This window comes from Herpailurus yagouaroundi, unplaced genomic scaffold (assembly GCF_014898765.1).
Source record: "Herpailurus yagouaroundi ecotype Mexico unplaced genomic scaffold, PumYag 250, whole genome shotgun sequence".
Classification (NCBI taxonomy): Eukaryota; Metazoa; Chordata; class Mammalia; order Carnivora; family Felidae; genus Herpailurus; species Herpailurus yagouaroundi.
Window position 1 is genome coordinate 2,872,359 of NW_024412467.1, and position 17,396 is coordinate 2,889,754.

General features: G+C 45.4%; 1 protein-coding gene across 1 annotated transcript in view; it reads left to right on the plus strand.

Moving 5' to 3' along the window:
- The window catches only part of DCDC2 (doublecortin domain containing 2), a 166,640-nt gene that overhangs the window by 57,340 nt on the left and 91,904 nt on the right, over window positions 1-17,396 (plus strand). Inside the window, exons 7-8 of the mRNA XM_040460340.1 lie at window positions 1,394-1,448; window positions 7,640-7,802. Of these exons, the coding sequence (XP_040316274.1) occupies window positions 1,394-1,448; window positions 7,640-7,802 (218 nt within the window). The remainder of the gene's footprint in view (window positions 1-1,393; window positions 1,449-7,639; window positions 7,803-17,396) is intronic.

Genomic DNA, 17,396 nt, shown 5'->3' on the forward strand with positions numbered 1-17,396 from the left:
GCGATATAATTCCACTTGCATAAGTAAATAAAGCAGTGATACAGAGTATAATTATGACATGCACACTTGTAAATATACTTAAAAAATTTTTTTAAATTTAATTTTAGAGCAGGCGAGAGCTTGCGAGAGTGGGAGAGAGAGAATCCCAAGTAGGCTCGAAGCTCAGTGTGGAGCCCCACGTGGGGCTTGATCCCACGACCCTGGGATCATGACCTGAGCCAAAATCAAGAGTTGGATGCCTGCTCAACCAACTAAGCTACACAGGCACCCGTAAAGATTACCCTTTTAATTGCATGCAATACTCTGTTGCCCCTTTTTTTCTCTATGAGATGTCCTGTGTCTGTGAAGGGTGCCTCACTCCAGGTGAGTTGATGGCTGGCAAAGGCATCGGTTCAGAGCCCTGGGTGGATGCAGGCGCCCCTTGGTTTGCCCGTGGTGCTGCTTTTTCCAGTGGTTCTGTGGCCACTTCGCTATCAGAAACGGACTCTTTGTGGTTGTCCTCTGCTAGGGTGTGTGACAGACACTCGTGCAGACAGAGCACAGGCTTTATCAAGCTATCAGGAGAGACTGGCCGAGGGTTTCTAAATAAGTAAGGGATGAAATGGAACTTCAGGGGGCGGTGTTTGGGGTGTGCAAGAGCACGTGGTTTTCCAGCACTTTAGAATTCTTTACCAGCACACTGATCGATGGCTGTCCTTACCCATCTACGAACTCAACCCCAGCAACACTGGGTTCGCCTGCCATGAGCCTCAGCGTGTACTTGAGGGCAGTGAGAGAGCTGTAGCTCGCAGGCAGCCTCACTCAACCGAACGAGTAAGACCTTTATGGACGTGTGGTCTTGTTTTCAGAGGTTCGCTGGGTTCCAAGATGCTTCCTAACAACACAGACATCTCTGAAACCGCATAGCCAAGGAGAACTTTTATTTTTTTGTAGAGAATGACTGGTTTAGAAGCTCCCTGAATGGAAGCAAACACCAGTGTTTTGCCGTGTCTGAGCTTCTGCGGTCGACCCTGCAGACATTATGAAAAGAATGGAAATTTACTGTTTTTGACTCAATCTGGCAAAATTACTCAGCTTAGGAAATGACTTTTTGAAATGCATATAGAAAATTGGAGGATTTGAATAAAAATGCCATGAAACAATTTAAGGTGGTACTAAAAGTATAAGGGAGCATTGGTTAAAATAGTTTAAAAATCTTTTGGAGGGCAATTTGGAAACTTTATGGTGGTCTTTGTGAAATTGGGAAAAAGTATGTGGTGCTTTTTGTGAGACACCGATGTCTGTCAACAGTTGACTTGCAGGTCAGGACGACAAGTTGGAATGACAATTATCTGGCATTATGTGTTTTTTGTAAATAACGTTCAGATTTCTAAATTGCAATTTGTTTCTGCAGTCAGAAGTCTTCTTCACTACCTCCTATCGTAGGATCCAGAAAGTCTAAAGGGAGTGTAAGTATCAGATGCTTTACTCATTAATGTTCTATATTTCTATGTGATACAGAGAGACTGTCTTCTGGGTTTCAATTAAATTTGAAGAAATAAAACTTTACCTGCCTTGTGGCATGTGAGCACTTATGTGAAACAATGCTAGAACATTAGTGTTACAGCTAAGCTCTTCAAAGTGAACCAGCACACGGAGTGGGGGAGGGGCAGAGAGAGAGAGAGAGAGAGAGAGAGAGAGTATGAATCTCAAACAGGCTCCAGGGGCTCGAATCCACCAACTACGAGATCGTGACCTGAACTGAAATCCAGATTCGGCCGCTTAACCGACTGAGCCACCCAGGTGCCCCTTGAACCAACATTTTTAAAATACAGGTTTCAAAGTAGGCAATCTTTTTCAGAAATGCGGGGTGCCTGGGTGGCTCAGTCCGTGAGGCGTCTGACTTTGGCTCAGGTTGCGATCTTGTGGCTCATGAGTTTGAGTCCCACATCGGGCTCTGCTCTGACAGCAGGAGCCTGCTTGGGATTCTCTCTCTCCATCTCTCTCTGCCCCTCCCACACTAGTGCGTGCTTGCTTGCTCTCTCTCTCTCTCTCTCTCTCTCTCTCTCAAAATAAATGAACTTTAAAAAAAAAAAACCCAAAAAGCGGTGCCTAGGTGGCTCAGTTGGTTATGCCTCTGACTTTGGCTCAGGTCATGATCTCACGGTTTGTGGGTTCGAGCCCCACATTGGGCTCTGTGCTGACAGCTCAGAGCCTGGAGCCCGCTTCGGATTCTGTGTCTCCCTCTCTCTCTGCCCCTCCCCTGCTCATGCTCTGTCTCTCTCTTTCAAAAATAAATAAACAATAAAAAAAAAATTAAAAAAAACCCAAGAAGTAGAAGAAATGCTGTATTATGTCACATTAATTGTATTTCTCAGTCTGGTATTTCTGTCTCTGGCAAAGATTAAAGAGGAAGTCTTTGTTAAGAAAAAAAGATAATCCTATTCTATTTCTTTAAAAGATTGAGAAGCACTCTAAATATTTCCCTATCCATCATTCATCCACTTATTTGTTATTTAACAAATAATTATTGTTAACAGTAATTATTGTTAACTCAGCAGATGTCCATTAAACTGCTCTCCTGGGGGAACTGTGACCAGCATTTAGTCCTAACTTCTTAGCCTGTGGTACCTCCTCACAGTGATGAGTCTCATCCCAGCCGGAGTGCTGCTGGGGTGGCTTTTCCTGGCTGAGGCTTCTCTTTCTGCTCTTTCGATTGAATTGCCTGACCGGCAGTGATCAGAATGGATTTGACATGGCCCCCTGTCTGAACATTTCCCCCTGATTTAACTACGCAAAATTTTTCTGTTGGCATTTTGTGAAATAAGCTAATGCTGGGCACTGATACTGTTTAGGTATCTCCCCTCCCCTTCACCCCATTTTTGTGTATCATGCAAATCCTGTCAGTACAGAGCTCGATGTGGGACTTGATCTCATGAACCGTGAGATCATGACCTGAGCCGAGATCAAGAGTCAGATGCTTAATGGACTGAGCCACCCACATGCCCCATGTTGAACTTACTTATTTGAGAAATCACTCTGCGTGTGGTGTCTGCAGAGAAGTGGGTTGGGGAAGAACAGAGGCGGTGGGGTGGCTGGACCCAGGCATGTGATGCAGGTGACCTGGTCAGGTGGCTGCAGGTGACATGGATGTCTGTGACCATTCTTCCTTGAGTATATTGTAGCTCTTGTCACTGAATGATGCATTCATCCAACAGGCATCTCTTGAGTGCATGTTATGTCCTGGGTATTGTATTAGTGCTTGTGCGGAGAGGGAGGCAGAGATTCTAGAGAAAACACAAAGTGTGTGGAACTTACATTCTAGAGGAGGAGAAAGAGAAACAAACAGACAATGCATTTGGTATTAAGCTTGAGGATAAGGGATAAGCTTGAGGAAAGATACATCAAGGAATGGGAAGAGCAAGTGAGAGGATGTTGCAGCATCTGGGTGGTCAGGACAGCCCTCCTTTAGGGGATTGTATTTGAGCAGAGTCATAACGTGCCTGGCACATAACAGGTGCTCACTGAACCTGTCTAGGTGTGTGAATGACGGGCAGTGAGCTGCATGGAGAGACCGTCTTTGGTCAGTAATTCCAAAGTCACAAACTTAGTTTTTAACAGAAGGATTCATTTACTCCTTTCCTTTAATTAATTGGGTCCCTGGAGAATGTACATGTTTTTAAGATCATTAGCCGCTTGGCACTGAGTGGGGGTGGGAGAGAAGCGGCTAGGGGAGACCCAGCTCAGGGCTTTGGGAATCACTGCCAAGTCAGCAGGAAAAGCACCCTCAAATTCGTGACACGGATCAAAGGGGATGCAGAACTGGGTTTTTATGAATTCATTTCTCACCAGGCTTTCTAGGAATTGCTCTACTGCATAAGGAGGGGGAGTGTGGGAGGTGGCCTGATAGAGTTTAGTAAAAAAAAAAAAAAAAAAAAAGCGGGGCGGAAAGCTACCAGAGTCTGCACAGGGGGCCCCTGCTGGTGTGTAAGTGCCTAGCGCAGCCGCATCCACCCTGTGGTAGGGAGTGCGGGTGGTGAGGGCTTCTGGGCTCTTGCAGGCCCTTCCAGAGCCCCTAAGGAATGCCCCGTGCAGAGCAGGACGAGACCAGAAAGCCATTCCTTACACGAACGCCTAGTGCTGGGAGAATCACAGACACGAGCAAATGGAGAGTAATTTTAGCGTGCAGTTCTAGCCTTGAAAACAGAAGGAAGATATGCGTGGATGATGTTAAATTCTGTTCACAGTGGAAACACACCCCATCATAGGGGAGGCTGTGGTGTAGCAGCCGGGACGCCCCGTGTAGTGTCAGGGTGCCCCCTAGTGGCAGATGTGCGAACTCAGAGATTTGAGAACTAAAACCAGAGGCTAAAAGTTGTTCTTGTTTATTATTACCATGTGGCTGTTACATCTTGTGATGAGTAGTTTACAGATTCCAATATTATAATTGGTAAAGTTCTGGTAAAAAAAAAAACCCCAATACGATTATCTGTGTATCCCAAAGTCACTGTGAAGCAAGATAAGGTCCAGATGTTTCCAAAGCTCTATTTTGCCTTTTGGGAAACTGAGTCCAGGATGGATAAAAGGGCTTTTTTTTTTTCTTTTTCTTTATTTCTTTCTTTTTTTTTTTTTTTTTTTTTGCACACTTACCATCACCAGATTCGCAAGTGAGAGAAATGCCAGCCTGATTCTGGGTCTACTTTCCTGCTTAGAAGTCTCCCTTTGGGGTGCGTCTCTGAAAGACACGCATGGCAGAGGCTGTCATGTGAGGCAGATCCCTCGCGAAACTTGGTGTTTTATGACCTCTGTGCCTTTGGCACCTGTTCATGGGGACTGGGAATGCGTTTCCTGTAGTCATGAGTTGAGTGGCTCTTATTGGAAAGAGCCGAGGGAACTATTTAAAAAAATCCCAGTTTCAGTAGAGTGAGGGGAGATGGAAGGGTTCTTTTCAGTTCTTTTGCTTATTTGAGCCAGCAGATTGCTTTTCCTGTCGGATACACTGATGTGTGTGGGGCAAGAGGCAGGGCAGTGGTCGAGATACCGCACGGGGTCCAGTGTTTGCATAGGACACACTGTAAAATCAGGCTGCTTCTTGACTCCTTATTCTCAGGCATGTTGACCCAATTTGTCACTTGCCTTGTGGTCTTTTCAGGGAATCATGCCATATTATAAATATTTGTAGTGCCTTGGCATCAGGCAGCTTCATGTAGAAAAACCAGACCTGGGTAACCGTGAGAGAGTTAATCCCCTTTATCTGTAAAATGGTGACAGTAATACCATATTTGTGTCAAGTGGGTACTTAGAATGTAAGAAAGTACTCAACAATACTGCTTTTTCTGTACAAGATAGCAAAACTCCCCTCTTACCTATGCCCCCCCCCCCAAATAGCCACAACTCTCTATTTATGTATCTATGTTATAAGTCACGTGTGGAAGTCTGAGAAAAGAAAGGAAGATCCGTGAGAATGCAAGCTGGTGCTTCCATAATTGGATACGTGGATGTTGGTTTCCAAAGCTGTACCTTATATTGTTGGAAGTCACCAGCCTTTCTTGATGCTCCCAAATCGCCCTTTTGAGTGTCCTTATCAGTAATGTAGTATATCAGAACTTCCTGTATAGTTTACAAGAGAGCTGGTTTTTAAAATCGTGTGAATCTCAGGCACTGTAGGATGGGGCTTCTATTTCCCCCTTGTGAAAATGACTTCTCCCAGACAGCTGTAAAAGGCCGTCCTGCCAAGATTCAGAGAGGTTCTTCTACATTCAGCTTCGTTTTAATCCTTGGAAGTTCAGCAGCATCTCTGAACATTCCAGTAGGCTTGCTAGAAGGGTTACTTCACTCATCCAAGGCTTTTAAAGTTTGAAAATCTCGGGATGGATAGACTTGATTGAAAATAGGTGGGGATATGAGGCCTGGCTGATGGTTTTGGAATCTCTACTTAATCATGTTACCTGTCTGTCTCTCTGCCAGACTGCCTATGGCCTTGTGAGAAAGAATCATTGGAGAAAAGGAAAGAAAAAAACCAACAACTCTGGTTGCTGTTAATGCAATAATTAAATGGAAACGTATGTTTAAATTGCAGCTGGAATAGGAAATTAAATTATGCAAAGGAGTGTTATAGATTTGGACAAGTTTTCATACTGTTAATAAATCTATGCATAATTCATTTTCTTGTAGGCTACGACAAAGTAGCATAAATAACTTCATTTGTAAGGCTGTGAATATTTCTACCCATAATTGGGTGATGGCTAAAACCATTTAAATGCTTCTGGATGGCTGAATATATAAATGTTTAAAATGAGCAGTTATAATAGGTTTCTAGGCAGATTTGTTTATTTAATATTACTACATTTATTTTCAGATCCTAGCATGGTACAGATGTTGCATAAAGATTTCACCCAATATGGTGTGAGTTCAATACGATTTTTAAGAAAAAGAGACTAACTCTGCTCTTGGAAGAAGCACTCTGATGCTCACTGAGTAAATACTGCCTGACAGGCACTGTACTAGTTATTTTATAAGTGTTACCATTTCCTTCTCGTGATGGACCTGAAGGCAGGTACGTTGGCCCCACGCAACTGCTGAGGAACCAGGATCAAAGAAGCCAGGAGTTAGTTAGCCCAGGGTCCCCTCGGTGGTTAGTGGTAGAGCAGTGGCTCTGAGCCACGTGCTTTGGTCTCTGGAACTTTCATTCTTTCTACCACCTGCAGCCTCACGCTTTCTGCTTGCAGGTGGGCTTAGCACCTGAGCACCGAAGGGACCAAGGTGCTCTTGGTAGGAGGGAGTTTCTTGCCGTAGGCATGGGCAAGCAGTGACGGAGTACGAACACAGCTGTTCGGTGGGTGTGTGTGGTAGCCACCCCTGTGGTGGGTTATGTGCCCCGGTCCCCCCGCCCCCGCCCCGGGAGCCATTCTTAGGCCAGTGACGGGAGCCCTCGAAACTCAACCTCACCTTCGTGATAAGGAGCCTGCTTTGCAGATGCAGTCTTCATCTCCAGAGGCTCCGCCGAACGTGTGACAGGTGGTGGCTGCCTTTGCCCAGGTGTGGTCTTAAGCCGCTGTGTCTGTGTCACTCTGGATTTGTGATCTCCAGGGAGTGTGGCAGTCGCCAGCGGATGAGTACGGATTTGAGGATTTTTACAAGCATAGTGTGTGTGTCCTTGGATGATGACACTTGCACATTCACGGTGACCGCTGGTCGAGGAGGTGTCTCTAGACCGGTGAATCAAACTGAAGGCTGTCGCGATTCCTCAGCCAACAGATAGCTGCTGCTTTTTCCAGAAGTCACAGGAGGGAGAGGATGGTTAAGGCAGCGGCTTGCTGGCTCCATGACCTCATTGCTTCCTCTTTGCAATGGCGCGACACAGCGACTGTCTCCCAGGGTTGTGAGGATTGAAATAATTTTCTAGAATTTCTGGTACATGTTAAGTATTCAACACTTTTTAGCTATTATTTTTGTTCTCCTGCCTCTGTTAGACCCTTCCTGTGGCATTTGGAGAAGTTAACGTGGATATTAAAACGGAGCGCGGGGACTCAGCAGAATCCATTCGTCTCCCGCCCCTGCCCCTGCCCGGTTTACTGCTGGTTAATGACTCGTATGGACTAGGAGTTGCTTTGGGATTTTGTTAGCCAATGGTAAGGGTCTCCAATCTTTTGCCACTTAGGGAAATGATCGTCAGTCCAAGTCAACAGTTGGATCCAGCGACAACACATCCCCTCAGCCCCCGAAGAGGAAAGGGAAAAAAGAAGAAGTGAATTTGGAAAAACCCAAAAAAGGGAAACAAAATGTAAAGTTAAAGAATTCACCACAGATAGTTCCAGACAGCGGTAAGTTTGTCCTTCCTGCTATTACATTGTTTTTATTGTTTATCCTCTTAAGGCTATCATACGATTTTGATTCTTTTTTTTTTTTTTTTCAACGTTTATTTATTTTTGGGACAGAGAGAGACAGAGCATGAACGGGGGAGGGGCAGAGAGAGAGGGAGACACAGAATCGGAAACAGGCTCCAGGCTCTGAGCCATCAGCCCAGAGCCCGACGCGGGGCTCGAACTCACGGACCGCGAGATCGTGACTTGGCTGAAGTCGGACGCTTAACCGACTGCGCCACCCAGACGCCCCCGATTTTGATTCTTAAATAGATCTGTTTCTCTGGACCCACGGAAGACACTCCTGACCATCACGTGGGAGAGTTTTCCAAGGAAGAATCTTTGTGTACAAGATTCTTCTGTTTTTTCCTGCTAAGTTTCAGTTTATAGTTAGAGGTCGTGTACAAGGACACGGGTTCTGAGATAAAATATTTCTTGTGGTGGTCTTATATCAAAGAAAAAGGTAAATTTTGTCATCCTTTTCTTCTGTTGAAAGGGCTTGATTGACGTTTTGACTAACTACTGTTGACATTGGTCTCTCTCTCGTGTGTCTACAACCCTCGTCCACATCGATCATTAGTTACTGTCAGTCATAGCTTTCTTTCTCCGAAAAGATGTTCTACTAATTTTACTGATACCCAAGAGGATACTACAAAACTTTGCCAGTAGACAGTATGTACCCAAACTGGTTCTGTATCTTGCATTAGCAGATACAGAAATAATTCTAAAATAAATTCTAAAACAATAAGTAATTCAAAAATAAAATAATTCTAAAAAAATTCTAAAAAATAATTCTAAAAAAATTTTCATCGGTACGAAATTTGTGCAGTCAGATTGTGAACTTTCACGGTGGTTTGGGGAAGGTGGGCTCTTTTTGGCCTCATCCCGTGCATAGTGTCCGCGGGGTGAGCCTGCGGGCGTGGAGGGCTGGCCGGGCCACTGCTCCCCACTCACCCCGGGATCCACTCACATGCCCGCAAGGGGCCGGGCTGGGCACCCAGAAAGACGAGGGATGGGCCGTGGTTTTGAGTTCCTGGCCAGCGCTCTGTCTTCCACCTGGGAGCTTCAGCTTATTTTGAGGTCGACGCGCAGAATCACATTAGAATTCCGGCTAACGTGCGCCCCACAGCTGAGGGGACACGGGAACTTGTAGGGGTCCACACGATGTGGTCCCCGTGGTGGAAGAGTTGTTGGGAAGCCGTGTGAGACTAAAGAAACGGGTTGCCTGAGTGAGCCAGTGACAGAGGAGACAATGGAGGGGGCTTGACCTCTTCAAGGTTTCGGTGACAGAAGACCAGCTGGGGACGGGGAGTCCTAGATTCTGGTTACTTACAGTTCTGCTATGGACCTCGGCCAAGTCACTTAACTTTTGGGGGCCCCATCAGCTATCTACAAAATGTGGGTTCGTGATAAGGTTTTATGTTAGGGGCACCTGGGTGACTTAGTGAAGCATCTGACTCTGTTTTTTTTTTTTTTTTTTAAGTTTATTTATTTATTCTGAGGGTGGGGGAGGGGCAGAGAGCACGGGAGAGAGAATCCCAAGCAGGCTGCGCGCTGTCAGCGAGGAGCCCGATGCCGGGTTTGAACTCACACCGTGTGATCACGACCTAAGCCAAAGTCAGACACCCAGTTGAATGAACTACCCAGGTGCCCCAAGCATCGACCTCTTGATCTCAGCTCAGGTCTTGATCTCAGGGTAGTGAGTTCAAGTCCCACAGTGGGCTTCACACTGGGCGTGATGCTTACTTAAAAAAAAAAAAAAAAAAAAAGGATCTTGCTTTAAAGTTTGCTTTTGTTTTAAGTTTGTATAATCCCTTTTGGTGGCTATGAAACGGGAGGCCAAGGTAAAACGTAGTCAACAAATGTTTAGTGAATGTGTGCTTGATGGCAGGCACCAAACAAAGAAAGCTAGCCTACAAGAACATGGCATTCCATGTTCATGAGCATTAAAAATAAGAGGCTTTATGTCAGTCATTACACTAGATGGTGAAGCCCCCTGTGCTGTGTCTTCCTACCAGTTGTCTTGTTTTTATTCCTAACACCAGGCACAGGTCTGATAGGAGACAGTAAATATTGGTGAATGAACGTTGGACATCCCAACATGGATCGGTCTCTGTAATACTTTGAAACCCATGATGAAGTAGGACCTCTTTTAAACTTTCACAGATTTTTTTACTAAAGGCTTTTGGAAAATGTTACTTGCTTATTTTCTCAGAGACTCTTCTTAGCCTGTGAAAAATCCCAGTTCCTCCCTCTATTTTTATGTTATTTTAAATATTTTTAATGTTTATTTATTTTTGAGACTGAGAGACAGAGCATGAGTAGGGGAGGGGCAGAGAGAGAGAGAGAGAGACAGACAGACAGACAGACAGACAGACACGGAATCCCAAGCAGGCTCCAGGCTCTGAGCTGTGAGCACAGAGCTTGACGCGGAACTCAAACCCACAAACTGCGAGATCGTGACCTGAGCTGAAGTCAGACGCTTAATCAACTGAGCCATCCGATGTATATCCATTTAAAGTCTTTCAATTTAGTAGTTGTTTCTAAGAAGAAAGGGAACTTTTACCTTGTTTCTCTTCTGTGGGGAGACCTGGAATCACAAGTCTGTGTCTACAGTTCCCTCTTTCACTGGAAAGTGACCTTTATTAAAAAGTTAAATGATCAGGATTTTTGCTTTTGTAGAAATTTGCGGTTTCCAGCAATAGCCGTATCGGCATGGGGATGAAAATAACCCGTTGAACGTTGAAGCGCGTCGTTTCTTTTTAAAGCGCCAAGAGAAGGTAGAAACCCATGGTTGTTCTCCTGTGTTTGGAGAGCCTGGCTGGTGTTTTAGATAATTGCCCATGGTAAGTATGTGTGTTCCAGCGACATGTTACAACGTGTGGACCATAGGTTTCTAACCGCCAGATCTCATTGTTCCATGGAACGACGGCTAGTGTCTGTCAAGTGACGGTTTTGAGGAGTGGATTTTTTTCCCAGTAAGAAACTCACGTGATCCGTTTAAGTTTCTTCAGTACATATAAGCGTATATAAGAATTGAGATGAAGCATTTTGTGTCTTTTCATCTTGATAGAAAGAACATGTAACCTGGAAAATGAATCTTGGCTTCCCAAAACAATTTTTTCCAGGGAAAATGAAAAAAAAAAAAAAAGATTTTGTGCAGTTCACTAGATTAAATCATCCCTTGACAAGCATAAGGATATTAGCGTCAAGTCCATGCTTTTGAAAGTTGAGCCATTTCCCCCTATCAGATCTCCCTCCAGATGTCTTTGGCTATCAGAATTTTCCAGGTTATAGTAGTCAATCTCTCTTTCTTGATTCCTTAAGTCAACTTTCATATTCATTTTTTATTGCAATGGCTTTTTGCTTTAATGTCATTTATCCTAGTAGTTAGAACCAAGCCTTTGGATAGTCCTATCCCAAGGGGGCTCTTACTCTTTAGAAAAGTAAAAGCAAGAGGCACGGTAAGCAAAATGTACGGGAAGGTATGTGGTGAGTCAAGATGAGTGCAAAATGCAAGAATTTAATGCCATGTTGCATATTTGAAAGTTGCTGAGAGAGTAGATATGAAAAGTCCTCATTACAAGAAAAAGTTTTTTTTTTTTTTTTTTTGTAACTGCGTATGGTGACAGATGTTAACTACACTTACTGTGGTGATCCTTCTGTAGTATATATAAATACCGAGTAAAACACGCAAGCGAGATTTTGATGTTAGAGATGAAACATTTTTTCCCCCTACTTAGCGGTATTTTAAATTTGGAATTAAGTAATTGACTCAGTTTTCTTTCAAAGTGTTACGTTTTAGAGCGAGGATCAATGTCTAGTTCCTCTCCTATCATATGTTAAATTGTGCAAATTTTTGATCCAGTGATGGTCACCTATATTCTATTCTCATGTTAGTTTCAAAAAAGAGACTTGGTAGGCTGTCTTGATTTTCATTGTGATTAAGACTGTAGTCATACGTGTTGTCTTTTACTGTTGGTATTTACTGATGCTCAGGTTTCTGACGCTGTATGAATGAGCAGTGCTAATGTCTGTCTGTAGATGGCAATCTGCCTCTAATTTTAGGTCTTTTGCTTTTGCTTTTCTTTCTCCCTCTCTCTCTCTCTCTCTCTTTTTTTCCTTTCTGACTGTGTTTCTTTCCGTAATAGTAAAGCTTAATAATTCAAGCAGAGCTGTGACATATTTCTTCAGGGAAACAAATCCAATTTTCTTTTGGTAGCCAAGATGCAAACTAAGATTGGTTGGTGATTGATGAAGTTGGGTGTGAAATGCATTTTTAGTGCCGCATTTAAATATGAGCTTAACTGGCCGGCGTGATTTCCTTACACTTTCCACTTGATTTGCAGTGCCTTGAGATGCGTTTTAGAGGCTGTTAACTAGCTACACTTTCCACCATGAGCAAAGTAGTAATGATGATTGTTTTGAAAATAGTATTTTGGGATTGATGATATTCATTGGTATTTTTAATACTTTCTGCGTGAGAAAAAATACCGTCTTTAGAACCATTGGAACAGGAAGTATAGTGAATTTAGGGCTCCTTAGAAATCTCGGACAGGCTGCAGAGAAAATAGCCTGGTCTGTGTTGCTGTGGCTTATGTGGTATTGACAATCATAAACACTTTTTTTAAAGCAGAGTTTTAAAATGTAAGCAAAAGCCAGACTTCTTGTTTCCTTCAAAGGATGTTTGATTCTGTTTGCGCGCGCGCGCTCTCTCTCTCTCACTCTCTCTCTCTCTCTCTCTCTCTGTCTCTCTCTCGTATCTTCCTTGATGCAGCTCCTGGCTTATTCCCAGCATCGTTTGGTGATCATTCCTAAGGAACTTGCCGTGTGGACTCCTGATGCATGATAGGGAGCAGGTGCAGGGCCGGGAGGAGATGTGTGAATGTCACGACCTTGCTGGCTGACTGCCCTCGAGCGGTCACACTCCTGGGTTTTCTAACAGCTACAACCTGCACATGGCTTGCTGTGTTGACCGGAGCACGCAGCGTTCGTGCGGTCGGTCCGTCGTCCTCACGGTCTGATCCCGGGGCATGGGAACTTGAGCTTTGGTCCAGCTGATGAACCAGCTCTGGCACTTGCGTGGTGGCTCCCCGTCACAGGGAGCTTTGGAGATGGGACAGGAAGCACATTTCCGAATGCGCCCCCCCCCCCCAAGCCTCACCCTCTGTGGGGGATCGTGTATTTGAAGAACGCACGTGAGAAGGCGCCAGGGTGAGTTCGCGAAACAGGAGCCGGTCACGTTTAAGAAGCTGCGCTAAGATTCAGGATTGCTTGGTGTCTGGCTCTGTCCACTCCCCTTGTGACGGGGAAACGCAGGCTTTTCATTCCCTCGCTGACCGTGACTTACCTCGCGGACAGTGTGGACTGTGGGATCCGGGTCAAAGTTTACTACGTCCAGTACTCCTGTGATAAAAATGTGTAAAGCAAGCCTTCTCCACATTTCAGTGACCCTCGTTGGGATGGCCTGTTGTCCGACGGAATTCTAGCACAGAGAGGATTTTGGTAATTTCTTGGAAGTCTTGTTTTGGGCCCCAAATTCTAATAAAAACTGGTTTGGGAGTGTACATTTTGCTGTTCCCCTTAGTACTGAGAGATTGGAAAATTCGAGGCTGGCTGAATACCAGGAAGATGTTTTGTCTCGGAGAGGAGAATCATTTTAAAAAAGAATCTTTTCATATCCTGCTTTCTTTTTTTTTAATGTTTATTTTTGAGAGAGAGAGAGAGAGAGAGAGGGAATGAGCAGGGGAGAGGCAGAGAGAGAGAGGGAGACACAGAATCCAACGCAGGTTCCAGGCTCTGAGCTGTCAGCACAGAGCCCAACGTGGGGTTTGAACTCACAAACCACAAGATCATGACCTGAGCCAAAGTCAGACGTTCAACCGACTGAGCCACTTAATTTCCTGCTTTCTTACACACCTTATACACTGGAAGGAGAATCACTCTGAGAGAAGCATTCTTTCACAGCTCATGGAGGGTTGAGGCCTCTGCAGGAAACCTCTTTTGGGGACCGTTTTCTTTTTTTTGTAGCCCAGGGATGGGGTGTGAAGTTACTTTTTTGTTTTCACGAGGAAGAGTCTGTAAGCTCTTGAGTTACACAGATGTTTCCAAACCTTTGGAAGATTTTACTCCACAAAGTTGTGTATAACCCGTAATGCACTTTATTTCTCGCTCCAGACTCCTGTGTGTGTGCAGGTTCCCTGCCGTGTGCACTAACGTGTCTAGTGGGAAGGCGAGCTAGGAGATCCGTTTCAGAATGCCAGGGACCCACGTTACCCTGCTGCTGAAGCACCGAGAACTGCCCTCGGTCAAATTTCTGGCGTCCACCAAAGAGGGTGAGGGCAGGGATCCAGCTAACTGGGTGTGGGGTCTGAGGAAGAATGCAAATTTTGGGGGGCGGACACTGAGGCCTGGGATTAGGTGCTTTTATTATCTGATCCTCGTTGAAGAGGAGGGTGTTGGGATTGCCTCGTCTTTACTTTTCCCCCTAGCTTCAGGCTTTGGCTTACCAACCTCCCTTCTCGTAGATGCCGCCCTTTATTGTAAGCAGGGCTCATTTCTTCTTGGCCCATCAGAGGCCCCAACAGATTCACAGTATTTCCTTGATTCCGCTGCCTCCAGAGTTAGCTGTGAACGTTTCTGTAGCATACTCTAGAGAAGATGTGGGTCTGCACCAATGGTGAACTTCTGGCACACAAGAGACCCCTGCTTTTCCAGAAGAAGCTAAAACTGGGTTACCCCTTCTGGGCGTTTCATCACAAGTCTGTGGTAGGGCCCAGACTGGGGCTTGGCTGGGGGCAGGCCTCCTGTCAGGAATGTCTGTGCTGATAGCTGGGGGTGACAGGGAAGGCGGGGGGAGGAGAAACACCCACTGCTCTTCCCAGCTCCCCGTTTCTTCTGCTAGTGTGTAATGAGGCAAGACCAGGAAGGGCCTGGTCCTCGAGGGCATCAGCAACCCCTCAGCCGCCAGTCTCCTATGAGGCACAGACAAGCACCCAGAGCAACACTTAGCGTTAGTTATGTGTGTGTGTGTGTGTCCATCCATTATGCCTACATCCGTGGTAACTATTGCAATCAAAGCCTACACGTTCCAAACCCTGATTAATGGCCCAGTTCTGACACCCACACTTCTGAAAAATCTCAGTAGTAGATTTTAACCTGGTATTTTATAAGCTTCATCTACAAATCCTCAAAATTAAATCAATGGCATGTCCCTAGTTTTACAAATGGGAGAAGAAGAGGAGAAGCCCATTTGCCCAGAGTCAAAGAGTCTTACCAATGCCCAGAGATTTCTGGAAATTGCCACGCTGACCCACTGCTGCCTGAAAGGCGGGCGTACCTGTGGGGTTATGTGTGGGACCATGATGCCCCGTGAGTCTAGGGGGAAGAGTGAGGGGGCTTCAGTGCGGAGGGGCTCTGACTGGTCTCCCTTCCATTTGGTGGTGAGAGTGTGCGTGGATGGCAGTTGACCTTGAAGCTTACCTGAGAGAATGTGAGGGATTCCCACCTTTCTTCACTTCCATTCCTCAGTATTTCACATCCCCTTTGTAAATGGGAGTGACTGTTTGGAGCCCTTGTTGTTTTGTGGGTGGGAGGAGCGAGTTATTATTAACGAGATTTTTAGCAACATGGTGTGATGGTGGGTTTTCCCCACCACGTTCAGACCTACTTCTTCGGGGTTTGGGAACCCTTTGAAGCTGACCTCTAGTTTATGTATCAGATGACCAAATATTATTATTATTATTATTATTATTATTATTACTTAAATTTTTAGTTGGTTTCTGGGACTTAAACTCTTGCAACCCATGCCCTTCTTAGCATGTGAGTTTCCTTCACCGGGTTTCGTGAACACCCTGCCTGAGGAGCCCCGCCCCCTTTCCAAGAATACGCAGTTCCTTTCTTGAGTAAACACTGAGTGCTTACTGTGTACCACACGTTTTCCAGTCAGTAGGCCACCTCCCTTCCCTGTCCTCTGTGCTAACTGCTCAGCACTAGCACATTTTCTTCCAAGAGCCATAATTACACCTGTACCAGGAAATTGCTCTCGACAGAGTAGAAGCAATTCCCTTCTCCCTTTCAGTGACCAAGCTCCACTTACCACTAGTAAATGCCAGAATATGTTTATGTCCTATGCATTGATGTGCTTTTCCGTCTTGGTATTAAGCCTTTGTATCCATCTTGTCCACGTAGAAGATAGCGTTTTTGCATAAATGCGTTTAGTACGTTGACTGGAACAGTGGCTGAATACTACTTGGTACCACAAGATGGGGGAGGGACCTTTCTCCACTCCCATAATACACTGGGACTCCTTTGTACAATGTGGCCTGTTTTATGTATGAACTCTATTTAAAAAAAATTTTTTTTTTTAACATTTATTTATTTTTGAGACAGAGAGAGACAGAGCATGAACGGGGGAGGGTCAGAGAGAGAGGGAGACACAGGATCTGAAACAGGCTCCAGGCTCCGAGCAGTCAGCATAGAGCCCGACGCGGGGCTCAAACTCACATACCGCGAGATAGTGACCTGAGCTGAAGTCGGACGCTCAACCCACTGAGCCACCCAGGCGCCCCTGAACTCTATTTTTATGCTTTCAGTTACCCTTCTGGTTTTCGAAATAAGACATAGCCTGTGTTGCAAATCACCACGTAGCATGCCATCACCATGGGGACAAGGATAAACAGCAAATGCCTACAAAGTACTTTTGAGCTCTGTAGGTTTAGAGCTATCCATTTAGTCTTTTTAACATTTTTTTTTTCAACGTTTATTTATTTTTGGGACAGAGAGAGACAGAGCATGAACGGGGGAGGGGCAGAGAGAGAGGAAGACACAGAATCGGAAACAGGCTCCAGGCTCTGAGCCATCAGCCCAGAGCCCGACGCGGGGCTCGAACTCCCGGACCGCGAGATCGTGACCTGGCTGAAGTCAGACGCTTAACCGACTGCGCCACCCAGGCGCCCCCATTTAGTCTTTTTAAAAAAAATTTTTTTTAATGTTTATTTTTGAGAGAGTGTGAGCGGGGGAGGGCAAAGGGGGAGGGAGACACAGAATCTGAAGCAGGCTCCAGGCTCTGAGCTGTCAGCACAGAGCCTGACACGGGGCTCGAACTCACGGACCGCAAGATCATGACCTGCGTAGAAGTCGGACGCTCAACTGACTGAGCCACCCGGTCGCCCCTCATTTAGTCTTATTTTATACAGCTGGATGGTGATACCAAATTGTTTCTGTGAAATTGGGCAAGGTGTCCTCCTTTAAAAAACTTTATCTTTTTTAAGTTTATTTATTTTGAGAAAGAGTGAGTGGGCAGGGGAGAGGCCGAGGGAGAAGGAGAATCCCAAGCAGGCTTTGCACTGTCAGCACAGAGCACATTGTGGGGCTCAAACTCACAAACGGGGAGATCATGACCTGACCTGAAATCAAGAGTTGGACGCTTAATCGACTGAGCTACCCAGGAGCCCATCCTTCCTTGTAAAATGCTGTACCAAAAGCCGCTTTCCATGGGGAGCCAAGCTGGCAGGTACCCCCCGCCCAAGTTAAAAGCACACGTCTGTCACCTTT